This window comes from Amphibalanus amphitrite, unplaced genomic scaffold, assembly GCF_019059575.1.
Source record: "Amphibalanus amphitrite isolate SeventyFive unplaced genomic scaffold, NRLGWU_Aamphi_draft 000791F_arrow, whole genome shotgun sequence".
NCBI lineage: Eukaryota > Metazoa > Arthropoda > Thecostraca > Balanomorpha > Balanidae > Amphibalanus > Amphibalanus amphitrite.
The window spans coordinates 1-14,107 of NW_024882285.1; the positions used below are offsets into that span (position 1 = coordinate 1).

The window sequence follows — 14,107 nt, forward strand, 5'->3', positions numbered from 1 at the left end:
AAATAAGTTCAAATGCACTGCAGCTTGTACTGAAACCAAGATAAAATGCGCAATATCTACCCTACATTGCCATCGAACGTTCTTTATTGAAATGTAGACGTCTGCGTTTTAAATGCTTACATTCAATCTCTAACCTACTATAGGTATAGCATTCCTAAAATCAATCCGGTGAAGTGAGCATTGGTGTGCAAGATAAAAGGCAAGTCTAAGGATATTGTATACATTATCTGCAAAGCGCATAAGATGGCACTACATACACAAAGTGCACGGTCCTTCGCCCCTATGTTCACACTAAACGTATTTTTTGTAATTAACCAATATTACACCACAAAACGCAAGCTCTACACAGTTATCATAATTAAAAATCTTCATAGGTAAGACAGCTAAATACGTAACTTCAATGAACTCTTATGCCTTGATCACGAACGGTATGCAGCAATATAAATTATGCACCAACGTCCGGGGTTGCGTAAGTCTATATGCGAGCCGTGGTATATGGCGCGCTTAAAATGAAGAGGTAACGCACCAAGTTCTCGGGGACCCGAGCCCGTTCTCTGTACAGAAGGCACGGCCAGGCGGCTTCCCTCGAGCCCGGGGCCCTGTTTGGTATTCTGCGGCTCGCCTGATCGGCAGTGTTGCAGCAGAAGTGTCGTTAGGGCTCCACACCTGGGCCCGATCTTATAAATGCCGTAAAATCGATTTGCAGCACTGGCTAAGGTTCAGCTACAGAAAACGGAGCTGCTTAATGCAAAATGGTTTTTACGGATTTTAGTCCATCGTATGTACGGCCCTCCAGCAAAAGAGTGGTTGGTTAGCCTATGTGTTTTTGGTGTAATAACTTTGAATGACAGAGATGCTCCTGTAAAATGACTCAATAGAAATGAGAGGAGGGTTCGTGCACACACTTCGGCAATGGTTTTCAACAGCCATTAGACGTATTCATCAATGCAGATCGCTTATTGTGATGTTGGCAACCAACCACTAAATACCTGGAGGGCCGTACATATATTGACGGTCTCATGAATCGTTTCGCTGACTGATCGCATTTGCCAGTTCACTGATATCACTGTAGATGTTAGCAAATACCATGAAAAGAACAGTACAGCGCTTACGATATAAGATTGGACCAACCAACGCCTGACGGTGCGTGTAACTTTTGTTGCCGTAGGTATATACGAGTGGTATAAATACACGGGAGTTCATGGGGCCGATCTCACGCGGGAGATATCAGTCTTCACTGTCCCTGCAGGCTGCCTGGCAAACAGGCTGACGGAGCCCACCAACCGAGTCTGCGTTAGCAAAGCGTCAGTAGCTATAGGACAAAACAAAACTCTTGAAATGCACATTGGCCTACATACTAAGTAGGCAACGTAAAAATTAAATAATAATATTAGCTCTATCATAACTCACTAGTACGCATGCAAGTGCATAACTAGCGAGTGCGAAAGCGTTACTGCAATATCACGGCCCTCATCCCTCGCCCGGTCATTTAGCTGCAGTGACCTTTGGCAAGCCCCGGATATGATCCACAGATGCATGTCGACCTGATCCAGTAAAGCCGCTGTGCCGTTGATTAAGAGCTGTCCTCTCATGGTATAGCACCATCGGCAGTGATGCACCGATAGAGATAGTGTCGTGTGGAGCTGGATTTCTGGGTACTTTGGCACTTGGCAAGATCCAAACTTTTCTATGTGGCTTTTCAGACACGTTTGGATGAAACTCCGATATCACAACCTCTAGGAAGGCTTCCCAGTTTTATGTAACGTCTAGAAATCTGTTGATTGGGTGAGAAGTTGTGCATGTGGGGAAGGGCCACCGGTCGGTGCCGATATCGTAGTTAAAGTTAGTCAAAATGAGCAGTGTTGCATACGGGTGGAGCATATTCTAGGTAAAAAGGTGTAACTTGAATTCATAGCTATGTAAATTAAGAAATGCAGTCTGATGCTCAATGCTCATGAGTACGACTATTCAAAACGTACATATATTTGACAATTATACCTTTCATATATAAAGAAAAGTATTGATGCTTAAACGTTAAGTCCGTATGATAACTAGATACGTGTTACTTAAGCTGCCGTATGCTCCATGAACGAGTGCAGAGTTGGCACCAAGATAATGCAACATTCAGCAGGTTAATTATTGGTTTTCCGCCTAAGACTAACGTGGTATGAATATCAACGTAAATGCTTGGCAACCCGGTACACAAACGCTGCTTCGAAATGGTGAGAATCATGCTTTATACACAGGAGTTCATGACAGCTGCTGGCTCAATTAGCTCGAACAACGGCCTCGCAGCGACTGAATGGAGCTTCCTGACAATGAAACTGCTGCTAGACCATGGAATTGCAGTGGCAATTTGCATTACGACCCTTGGAATCGTAGTGCCCGTTGGCTGAACTATACACCCACATTTCGACATAGATAAGTCTCGAAGTCGTCGATTTTTCTAAGACATTGTCCCACTGGTGAATCATTGCCCAACGAATGTTAGTCCTGAGTCTGACGGAGAGTTTGGACTCGTATTCGGTTTAAATACAATATAATACTAATAAGTCATCCGATCTCAGGTCTTTGCACCCAAGTTTTCGTGTCATCCCGCATTTTGTCTTGCCGTGAGTTCGTTGCTCTCTGTGCACGTGGGAGTAAAGGAACGCGGCGGCGGCGGCGGCAGGGACGGCGGCGCGCGCCTCGTGATGCTGCCTCCGACCAGGTAGCCGACGGCCTATATAGCCGGAGGACACGGCGGCCCGGTCACTACAGCGCGCGGTGTGGACTCGAGACACGGGCCGGCGGCAGTGGCGACACCACGGCGGACCCTGACAGCTCGGACTCTCGGACAGAGGAGACAGACCAGGTGAGCCCGGGCACTGGACAGGGGCTGTGGGTCTCACTGGGAGGCACTCCGGGCTTGGACCACTGGATCCGGCGAGACGGCGGAGGGATGAACCGTGAGACGAGCCGCAACACCAAGCATGTGCAACTATGAACTATGCAAAAACTAACAGCGGACGTCGTCCGTCCGCCGGACGAACTGCAACTGGCATAAGCTTTCCGAAACACCAAACAGGGTCTACCTAGCATAATTCCGTATATTCTATAAAGAATGCATGCATAAAAGGTGTGTAGAGTCTCTGGTAGACCATAAAATGGTACCTTACACGAGAAAAACAATGTGAAATTATGTAGGCAATAGGCCAAAGCTAAAGAGTACAGGAACGTTAGCGTGATCATTCAAAACTAAATTTGTTTTGTCAACGGACCATAAAAAGTCATAGAAGTTAACGGTAATAGGAGTTGTAAATGAAAAATACACCATGCCTCCAAATAAATCTAGGTGACCTTGTGCCTGAACCGCAGACAAGATTGGGTTTGAAACATTCAATTGCTGGGTGCATAATTGGAGACTGAATGCTATAAAAGAATGAAATGCTTTTATTTCCTTCTTCAGCTTTCAGAAGCAGCGACCGCCTCAGTGACCTCTCTTGAAAGCATTTGGCTGATTGACCTCCAGCGCGATAATGAGGGCGACGTTTGAGTTGTCTGTCGTCTTTCGTGCATTCAGTCGGTAGCGCAGCAGTGACCGAACCACTAGCCAGATGAAACCATGGTGAACGAGATTGGCATTGACACGGTCCTGGGGATATGACAAACTTCAGACTTTATACCTACCGTATTCGGCATTTACTTACCGTAACTTTTTAATACCGTAGTTTCGTGCAACTTTGACCACCAAGGGCAACTTTGGCCCACGCCTAGAAAACTAATTTAATTTGCCGTAACTTTTTACACTTAGGGTAAAGTGGGGTAAAACTGTCAGGGAAGCACCGTCTTTACCCCACTTTCCCTTAATTGTAAAACGTTACTGCAAAACAAATTAGTTTTACAGGAGTGCGCCAAAGTTGCCCTTGGTGGTCAAGGTTGCACGAAACTACGGTAGCTTTTCTATTCATCGTGTAATTTTATGCTGCTTTCCGTAAATTCGAATTCGAAAGGAGAAAGATAACCAACTTTAGGTCCTGACTCCTGATTTTGCCTGACAAAAGCTGTTCAATCACCATTGGTCGAAAGTATAGGTGTACTTCAGTTGGCGAGCGACAGTTGATGCCGAACATCGGCTGTAAAAGGCTACGGTAGCGCTTCGCCTTACGATGTAAGGCGAAACCATGGTCGTTCACACGGATTGGCTGATTCGATGACATTGGTTAGTGCCAGTGTTCACACCACAAGCTGCCATTGACTTTGTGGGCCCTCACAAACGATGCCTATCCAATCACAAGCTGTGAGTCGAAATTCAAATCGGTTCCGACAATTTCGATTGATACGAGTTTTATAAATTTTGCCCCTGCAATAGAAATCCTGTCCTATTTGCCCCTCATTCTTTATATCTTTATTTTTTCTCCCTGTCTTGATTCTGCTCTCTTCTCTCTCTCTCTCTCTCTCTCTCTCTCTCTCTCTCTCTCTCTCTCTCTCTCTCTCTCTCTCTCTCTCTCTCTCTCTCTCTCTCTCTCTCTCTCTCTCTCTCCTCTCTCTCTCTCTCTCTCTCTCTCTCTCTCTCTCTCTCTCTCTTCTCATGTGTATGGTGTATGTGTATGGTGTATGTCTCATGTGTATCTGGTATGGAGACTGAACCGGTAAAACAAAACTACAGGCTAAAACTGCAGTTGGCTGTAACTTTATACACCGAACACGTGCTCTATCAAACGCACACTTCATAAAATATTGGACTTTTTCGTCTTACCTTCCCAGAATGATCTTTTTTTGGAACATTGCAATATATGGCGTGATGGCTCATTTCGAGCTTCCACTGGAAATAATTAAGATTTCATTCATTTTAGGTACGCATAGGTACTACGCACGGAAAACAGGACTGACAATGGAAGGAGATAAAAACATCAACGCTCACAGAAGCCCAAGAGTAGGCAGTAGGCACATTTTTGGTGGCCGTTCTCCAATAGCAAGTGCGCGGCCGAGAGACACGTCACTTGATATCGGCTACGATACATGCCGTCGCAAAGACTGAATTTCCCCTGTGGATTATGATTGAAACTGTGTTGGTGCAGCCGGTGCTGACCAATGGATTAATTCTAGTCAACGATACCCGTGACACTCACTGACCCACTGCACACCAGCTCAGACCGGCCAGGCTCATGGAAACAGACCACAGAAGCTTCTGTGGTCGGTGCTGTAGTTTACCTCCCTAGGGAGGTAAGGGTGCGTCTGCTTGTTGTTAAAGGTAGTGTGCCAGCTTTCCTGGACCGTATGGAGTTAATGGCCCAGATAAGGAGAACCGGATTTTTAGAACTTATCCATACCTTCAAAACTCATGGAAACGTCTTAAATTCTTCAAATTTTGAGTACCCCAGTGCGAAATTCGCCCCGACGGGTTGTCGGTCGTACCCCAACCACATTTCACACCACTATGAACAATAAATGCACACACTGAAATCGCTATTACCGATATGCTCATCCAATCAAGTTTCGATAAACCCGTTCATCATCATCTCCTGCGGTTTCGAACACGCCTGTTAGGTTAGTGGTGACCGCGCCCAAAGCCAGGGCCCCGGTAACGTGAGGTAGCCGAGTCGGGGCAGCGTGCGCTGACCCAAGCCGGGGCCGCGCGTCCTCCCGGTGTCATGTGATAGCCCGGGGCTGCCCGCGGGGATGCGGTAGACCGCGCCCAAAGCTGCGGCCCCGGCTTGGGTCAGCGCACGCTGCCCCGACTCGGCTACCTCACGTTACCGGGGCCCTGGCTTTGGGCGCGGCTTCTGCTCATACTTTGTGGTGCGGTGGTGGTGCGTCGGGCCGCGCGCTCTGACTTCGGCCAAGAAAAATGCGTCAGCTGATCATTGTCATTTCTGCCACTTGCGTGTGGTGAAATGGGGTCATACCTTAAGATATGGCTTTTTCATATCAATTATTTTACATAAAATCATATTTCAAACCATAAATAATGTTCGACAGCCAAATAAAAGAAACAATACCAATACAGGCTTACAGTTTAAGGCTCGACAATGTGTTGTCTACGATTAGACAGCTGATAACTCATTCCCGTACGTCGTAACTCTATAATGACGTTTGCTTATTGTCACATGTGCGCCGCACTCGCGATTGTTGCCGACGCCTGTTTGCAGGTCAGCCCACTACAGTTGTTATACATATCGAAAAACCGATAAACTTTTAGGCAAAAAAGGCACTTTTCCAGGCCCATTTTTGATTTTTTTTGCGAAATTAGGTAAAAACAGAAGCTTCTTATCCTAGGAAAAATAAAATGGGAAATCTTTCAAAGGTGGCACACTACCTTTAAATGATCATTTCTGTAAATGATTCCCGCTTTATATGCTATCTGCCTCTATTATATTATGATCACTTGGCTTTCTGCCTACTTTTGTAAGATCATTATTTCCTATAACATGCATCAATATTGCACAGTGGCGCGGGAACTACTTTCCGACTGGGGGGCGGGGGGCACCCGGCACACCATAATAGAGATCAGCCTAGGGTACCCCCAAATCTAGTTTTCTCACCGGTTTTAGGCCACTTATTTTTCATCCCTCGGCTTTTTCAACAAAAAAGAAAACATTTGCAAAAAAAGTGTGGTATTCCGTCTCAGAGCTGTGGGGGCACCGCCCCCACGGCCCCAGAGTGGGGGGGGGGGGGCAAGCTGCCCCAACTGCCCCCCCGGCTCCCGCGCCTATGATATTGCATTCAACAAGTGAGCAGTACCTACCTTGTTTTGTATTCATTCAAAGAAAATATATCAGTTCATAAAAAATAGCAAAAGCTCGTCACCTTTAGCCCACGTCTCCATGCATGTTCGCTTACGACATCGTTACTACAACGTTTGCAGCTGTGATCTGTCGGCGTGCTGGAAATGTTACCTACCTACTGATTGTTTACCCCAATTACTTAGGTACATACATCAATAGTCACATACCATGTAGGTCAGAATGGTGGCGCACAAGCGCCAAAAAGAAACTGTACCGCCAGTAGTCCACTGAACAAATATTATGTGTTTGCCAATGCTTAGAGAGCGTTTCCAGAGACGGGGACAAAAGCTACAGACAAGCGTGCAGACATAGTAATGGTGGTCGTCAGACGCGTGAAACCTGAGCCAATACAAACGCGTGTTTATGTAGCTGAACTAGTCCAGGAAGTGTGCGAAGAGACTAGCGTAAAATAAGTATATGACGACGTGACATGTATGTGCTTATGATTGAATCTGAACTTCATGCAGTAATTTCATAAATTCCAAATTGGGCATGCTTCCCTCTAACATTTCAAAATATTGAAAAGAAGGATCCGTAGCATTGTTAAAGTTATTTCCGGACATTCCTTCAGAAACAATGTTACTCGAGGCATCGCCGTAAACATAAACGAATAAATATCTTATGTCTCTTTGATGCTTAGGCCTGGCAACACTATGCGTTTTCTGCGTGCCTTTTTTGCGAGTTTGCGTGATTTGCGGAATATCGTTCTAGAAAGAAACGACATTACGTTTTTGTTAGGTAAATGTTTTTCATATAAACTTTTAATTAACATAAACGTTTTATTAACTTTTATGTAAATATTAAAGAAGGTTAATTAACCCTCGCACCGACGGGGGGGGGGGCGGATATCCGCCCCTCCCTGAGGTTGCGAAATTTGGTATGACTAACCTCATCAATTTTACACATGGTGTGCAAGTTTGAACCTCCTACCTTTTAAGGTCAGGTCACCAGGTCACTTTGAATGACCCAACCTCAAGTCACTTTTTTGCAACTTTGTCACCGTGTCAGAGCTACAGTAGATGTCGGAGGCCTTTGAAGTCGCAGGATATTTATAGGTCATTAGTAGCTACAATTTGTGTATCTCGGAATTTTGATATCGGTGACCTAAGGTCAGGTCAATTTCGCGACCTCCCCATTATAAGTCAATGGGGGAAAAATCAACTCCCTGTTTTTACCACTAAAACGGGTCGGAATGGCCCCATATACCATACATTACTTCATATACGATCAACCTTCACTATCTTGAGGTCTGTTTTGCTGTTGGGCAGCTGTGAGGTCATGTGACGTCATCAAAGGTCACCAAAGGTTTTTGGCCAATAACTCCGTACAGGAACAAGATACAGACGCGTGGATGGTCTCATTGTGTTCAGCTCGTCAAGACGCATCGAATGATACACATGATGACCTCGAGGTCACGTGACCTGAGGTCAACCTTTGACCTTGACCTTTCGAGGTCAACATATATATCATTCGACGCGGATTGACGAGAGGATCACGATGATGCCCTCAGTTTGTTCCTATCTTGACTAATTCGAAAGTTATTCGAGAAAAACTCTCTCCATATCTAGCGCCGCCATTTTGACTTTTTCGACCCCTGTGACGTCATCTTTGACCTGACCTGAAAATGACCTTTGTAAAAATTGTAGATCTTAGCCGTGCGTATCCGATGCCGTTTACCGCTTGTCGCTATCTTGCTTCGTTCTCGAGATCTCAGGGGGGGGCGGTCATCCGCCCCCCCCCCCCGTCGGTGCGAAGTTGGCGCAGACCCCCGTCGGTGCGCGGGTTAATAATAACCTTTTTCCTAGAACGATATTTTGCAAAACACGCAAACTCGCAAAAAACGCACGCAGAAAACGCATAGTGTAGCTAGGCCTTAAGCGCATCGCGTTATGGGTGCCTGCAGCTGCCAGTGCCACTATGCGTAATCCGATTAGGTTAATAAGGATCGCTCTCTATCTGCCTAATAACCATATTAATTATACGATAATGCTGCTTAATTCACAACTTGTGTATTTACTGCTTAGCAATGTGTTTCATATTATCAACATGAGCTTTGGTATGCTGTATTTATATGCGTCTCTCAGCTACTCTTACTTACATTCTGTGAAAGTCTCACTTGTTGATAGCCTTTTCTTCATGTTGTTGCTTACTTGCTTACCTATGTACCTAATACCTACCTATTAAAGTGACCATCCCAGCTTAACATCAGTTTTGAGTTGAGATGGCCAAAATGGGGTCCCTGACTTGCACTTACCGGTTTAAGCACTCAGAACATCAAGTAATGCCTCAAATCGAAAATATCTAATTTCGAAGTTGCAGCACTTTGGATTCAGAGCGGCTAATGCATTTAAATCCTTCCTCTAAATGTGTGACATCAGCGCAGATCTAACGATTTTAAATCTGTTACTAAAACGTTTGGTAGCACACGGTGGTATACGATGTGTGCTGCTTATGCTGCCTGTGTGCTGTTTTGCGCGCAACAACTGCCGCACTTTCAGCTGCCGAACTATTGCTTCTAAATAAAGTCGCTAGGAACAGCGGAGATCCCAAAAAGTAAACAAAAGTAAAAGTATAATATCTTGAAAACCAGTGAATATTTTTTTTTCGGTGAAATTTGGTAGATTTTCGTTTTCGCTCTTCTTGAACCGAGCGACATCATGTTCATGCTAATTCATTAACTTTTTTGAAGGTGGGAGGGTTCCTTTAGGGTAGTGTTTTGTTGAAGTAGGTCGGTGTTATTACATATTGGAATGTCTAAAACTCTAAAACAGGTATACAATAGATGTATGTCAATGAACAACACACACGTAGTAGAAGTCACATGGAACGCTTAGAAAGATGCTTGCCTCTAGTTAAATCCAATTTCATTGTCATTTTTGGCGTATCATATTTTACACAATTACACATTTGCTTACATTCACATTTGTTATCTTCAAGATTCAAGCTAAGCTTAGCTACGGTACAGTATGGTGTACGTACGCCGTACGGTATGCGATGTGCAGCATTGGCGCTACCATTTGGCATCACCGGCATTGACAAAGTTTTTACCAAATGTCATTTTCTTGGGTTTCAAGGCGCGCCGCGCGGTGGACGGCGTTCGAAAGTGAGTCGAGACGGCAATGCTCCGTATAGCGCCCGAGCGATCGAATGCCTGAGGTGGTAGACTGTGCCGGCACACACGGGTGTCCAGCGGTGCAGTCTACCCTCCAGCCGCGTCGCCCGCCCGGATATCTCGGCTCAGCTGCTGATGGGAGCGGCGCGGTCTTGGGGAGGGGGACGGGAGGGGACGGGGCTCGGCAGGTGACAGGGTCGGTGTGTCGGCGGTCAGACGATGATCCACGGGCTAGTCGATAGATAGCTCCTGGTCGTGGGAGACGGCCGCGGTGTCTGAGCACCTCCCGCGGCGCCGGCCGGTCAGCGGACGCTCTATCAGCAGCGCACAATGCGGCGGCGCGCCGTCACCGCTACCCTGATGGCCTGCAGAGGTCTGTTGTCACCGCCGGCCCTCTCTGCGGGGCGCCGGGGACGGCCGCAGAAGAAAATGTCACACCAGGAAGCCAATATGAGTGATGGGACATTAAAGGTTATCGACAAAACTCGCGCCCAGGCGTTGATGGCAGCATGTCTTGTAGTGCCTTTGGAGCGTCATAAGAGCGTATCCCCAGCTTCCGAGAACGTTCTAAAAAGTGCACACAAGACTGAAATACTTACATAGGTACTGGAAACATCGGGTAGGTACGGGTAGTTGCGGGTAGTGGTAACCACGCGGTGGTGGAAGTTAAATGTAACGGAAAGGGCGTATAAATACAACAATAAAATACAACAGGGACTTTTATCCGTGAGGTGACGCATATCCTTTGGGAATCAGATACAGGGCGTGAAATGAAACAATCCGTCATTTGTTGACATTTAGGTTCAGACTAACTGCGTCATCGAAAAACTGCCCGCTAAATAAGTCGGATCGAGGAAGCGATTAGCAATTCCCGACTTCACAATGGACCCTGACCACGTTCAAACGTTTCTTTACTTTCTGTAAATAAATAGTTGCCAACTTGTGCCTTGAACGGATATTTAGTAGCCAGAAGTGTTTGTGACCCGGCTTGACTGTATGAATTGGTGTAACCTGATCTCCTTGACCTGTTATACCCGGCTGGCCCTGTGTGACCCGCAATGATGGTCAAACACTAACCTCCTGCATTGCCTGTGACCCTGTTTAACCCGTCTGACCCCGAAGACCCGTCAAGATGGTCCGGTGCCACCTACTGCCCTGCCTGTGACCCCGTGTGACCCCTTTGTGACCCGCCAAAATGGTCCGGTGCCACCTTCTACCGTGTCGGTGGACGGTGACCCGTGTGACCCTTCCTAACCCGTGTGACCCCTTTGTGACCCGCCAGGATGGTCCGATGCCACCTCCTACCCTGCCTCTGGGCCGCTCTGCTGTGGGTCTCCGTCCAGGGCCGGCCGTCGTCCGTGGAGCAGCTGCCGGACGGCACTGACGTCATGCTCAGCTCGATGGGCCTGGTGGAGGGCACTGATCAGCAGCACGAGCTGCAGCAGGCGCCCGGCACCGCATGGCAGCAAAAGACCGGCGCGCCGCTGATGGACGTCAAGGACCAGCTGGCCACGGTGAGGCTGCTATACCAGCGGCCACTTTTTACAGATATTTGAGGGTCCATTTAGAAAATATCCCTGAATTGTTTCGTTTATGCATGCACCGCTATCGAGAGGGCGCCGATTGCCGACTTGGCTTGAATTTGCGATAAGTAAAAATGCAAGGATCTAGCGACTAAAAACCTGGCGTTTTTCGTTATTGCATAGAAGCCCCCGGCCCAACTGACCGCGCCGTTGCCGGCCCAGGAGGAGCACGGCGAGGACAGTGCCGTGCTGCGCCAGCTGCTGGGCCGTCTTCTACCCTCGGTACCCTCTCTGCAGCCTCCGCGGCGCCGCCGGAGCGGGCCGGACGGCGACCGGAGCAGCCAGCAGCAGCAGCTCAGCAGCCAGCAGCACCAGCAACTGACCCGCCAGCTGCTGAGGCGCTTCAGGGAGCTCCAGAAGCGCAGCTACCCCTACAGGAGCGACCTGCTCAGACAGGCACGAGGTATGATCTGCAGCCAACTGTACGGCATCTATTCAATGTTTTATGAAAATATCATTTACAAATGCTTGCAGTGAACAGTTCCAAGGACTTTACTCAAGATCATAAGCCGTGGACAGCTATCCTGGCATTCACACTCCACGGTGCGAAAAACTTATATTGCTTTCAAATGATGACGACAGTGTTCTGCATCCGCCGTGTAAGCTTCTGACGATAACTACTTCTTTTGTGTATTTCCAGGCTACATGTGCCTCAGCAAAGTGTGCAATTTCAAGGGCGCGCGCGGCAAGTGATTACCTCGAGTCTCGGCACCAACCGGTGACGGCCGCTGGTGAGCGCGGGCCACCGGCCAGGGCGCGGTCTCCGATGACATGAGGTCGGCCCTTTCCACCAACAGAGGCCGGCGGGCTTGGCGCTCTGGATAACAGCTACAATAAGGAAACGGAACCAGTGGGGCGCTAACTACATCCATGGGAGGAAGCGATTGGGACAAACATGTCCTGTTTAGAAAATTCGCTTTGGCGGAAGGATTTATCAAAAGAATGCGAGAAATGTCAGAAATTATAACATACCACTATCCGAAGCGTGTTATTTACCAAAATATGATAAATTTAATAGACACTTGCGCATAATAAACCTAAATCAATCATTCACGATCGGAAAAGTCCCAGCAATTGTTTTTATGTACACGATTGTAAGTATTGAAATTCGAATTAAATATGATACAGATTAAGACGTGGAGATTATTTGCGGGCACATAGAGGCTGGATATAAAAGTACCTATCGTAAAAGGTTGTCTATGCATGCAGGTTGGTGTCGTACTTTCAATGCTGGTTTATATAACTCGTGTTCTGTAAAGTTGAATGCAGAGCAAGCGAGAGCTGGTTACTCAATCCTTTGCATCGTTAAACGTTACGCTTCGTCGAAGTCGGTTAAGTCAGCTAAGGGTCAAGTTTGAAGTTCAGGAAGCTTAAATGTTAATGTTTGAACTGTAACATCGTCTATGCATAGGTTATCATAGAAACATGTACAAGAAATCTTCATGTTGTCATGCTTCAGACCGATAGGACTAAGGAAGCAACCTAGGAATACTTTGCAGCACAATCATTTTTGTGACTAGCAATCTTTGAGTATTCCCGATGCTCTACTTCCGAACTGACGGAAAGCGCCAAACGGCCGAGGTCTCACCAAACGTGTCCATCAGTGCGCGGGCCCCGCCGAAAGAGGACGCACGGGACGCGCGCTCCTGTCAATATTTCTCGTATAATAATGCGTCCCGTCTGAACGTAAAGACTCTATTTCGAGCGTCGTAAATCGTCCCCTCCTGTCCCCTCCTGACGGCGCCCGCGCACCAGTGTTGCTCACCCCATTCTGTTGGTCATATTGGCCGACAGGAGTGCAGCTACGGGTGACCTAATGTACCATCTCCGCACCGGGTCTTTGCCGAATAAATCATGTGCAAAACAGTGCCTTTTTGATGTTGGAGCGAGAGAAAAATGAGGCGGAGTGCCAGTGGTGTTTGAACACTAGTTTGCGGTATGGGTATAGTGAAAAGTACAAATACGGCCAATTCAATACACAATGTGCATCGCCATTCGCCCCCCCCCCCCACACACACACAAAAACAACTTTCAAGCAAAATACGTGAACAATTAGGGTAGAAACAGCATATAACAGCTGTGTAAAACGTCAGTTAAATATTACGGTATGCATAAGTAGGCATGAAGAATAGCACGCCACGTTTTTAACCTATCACATCCAGAAGGCATTCCCTAATTCCCTTCGAGTAAATCGAGAAATAAACGACTTTAAATAAACTGACAAATGTAATAACTAAATTCAAAAGATGTCAGTTTCCTGCTGTTCTCAAAAGTTATCCCTGTTACGATAAATGAGATACATCAATCCTCAGCTTTGGATTGTTCAACATTGCAATGAGATAGAAACCAGCAACGAACATAAGCTTCATTATATCGTGGCCGTGCACTGAACAAATCGGCTCAAACGTCTCCGATCAACGTTATTATTCAAGCAGGCGTTAAAAATGGAGCGAAGAACTTCATCCCCATCGAGCGAGAATCTCCTATAACTACCTACTGCTAAAATACAGCAGGGCTGGAGTTCGGGCTGCTAGGGTCGTGAACCAATGCTGATTCGGCCGTCCGCCACCATACCCGTGGAATCTTTTTATGCACCACCAAGTGGACTGCTCTGGTGTCATCATTAGCGAGTGCTACACAGGTTC

General features: G+C 47.0%; 1 protein-coding gene across 1 annotated transcript; it reads left to right on the forward strand.

Moving 5' to 3' along the window:
• Nucleotides 1–2,759: 2,759 nt before the first annotated feature.
• On the forward strand, nt 2,760–13,313 carry LOC122366211. The gene is made up of 4 exons (XM_043338190.1): nt 2,760–2,854; nt 11,162–11,393; nt 11,625–11,865; nt 12,103–13,313. Exons 2-4 carry the CDS (start codon nt 11,163–11,165, stop codon nt 12,153–12,155), a joined length of 525 nt encoding a protein of 174 aa, XP_043194125.1. The 5' UTR covers nt 2,760–2,854; nt 11,162; the 3' UTR covers nt 12,156–13,313.
• The last annotated feature ends 794 nt before the right edge of the window (nt 13,314–14,107 follow it).

Bases quoted from the DNA above. Each gene is read 5' to 3' on its own strand.
- LOC122366211 (XM_043338190.1), top strand. From the start codon at position 11,163: ATGGTCCGATGCCACCTCCTACCCTGCCTCTGGGCCGCTCTGCTGTGG. The intron at 11,394-11,624 runs GTGAGGCTGCTA...TTGCCGGCCCAG, and splicing joins TCAAGGACCAGCTGGCCACG to GAGGAGCACGGCGAGGACAG. The intron at 11,866-12,102 runs GTATGATCTGCA...GTGTATTTCCAG, and splicing joins CCTGCTCAGACAGGCACGAG to GCTACATGTGCCTCAGCAAA.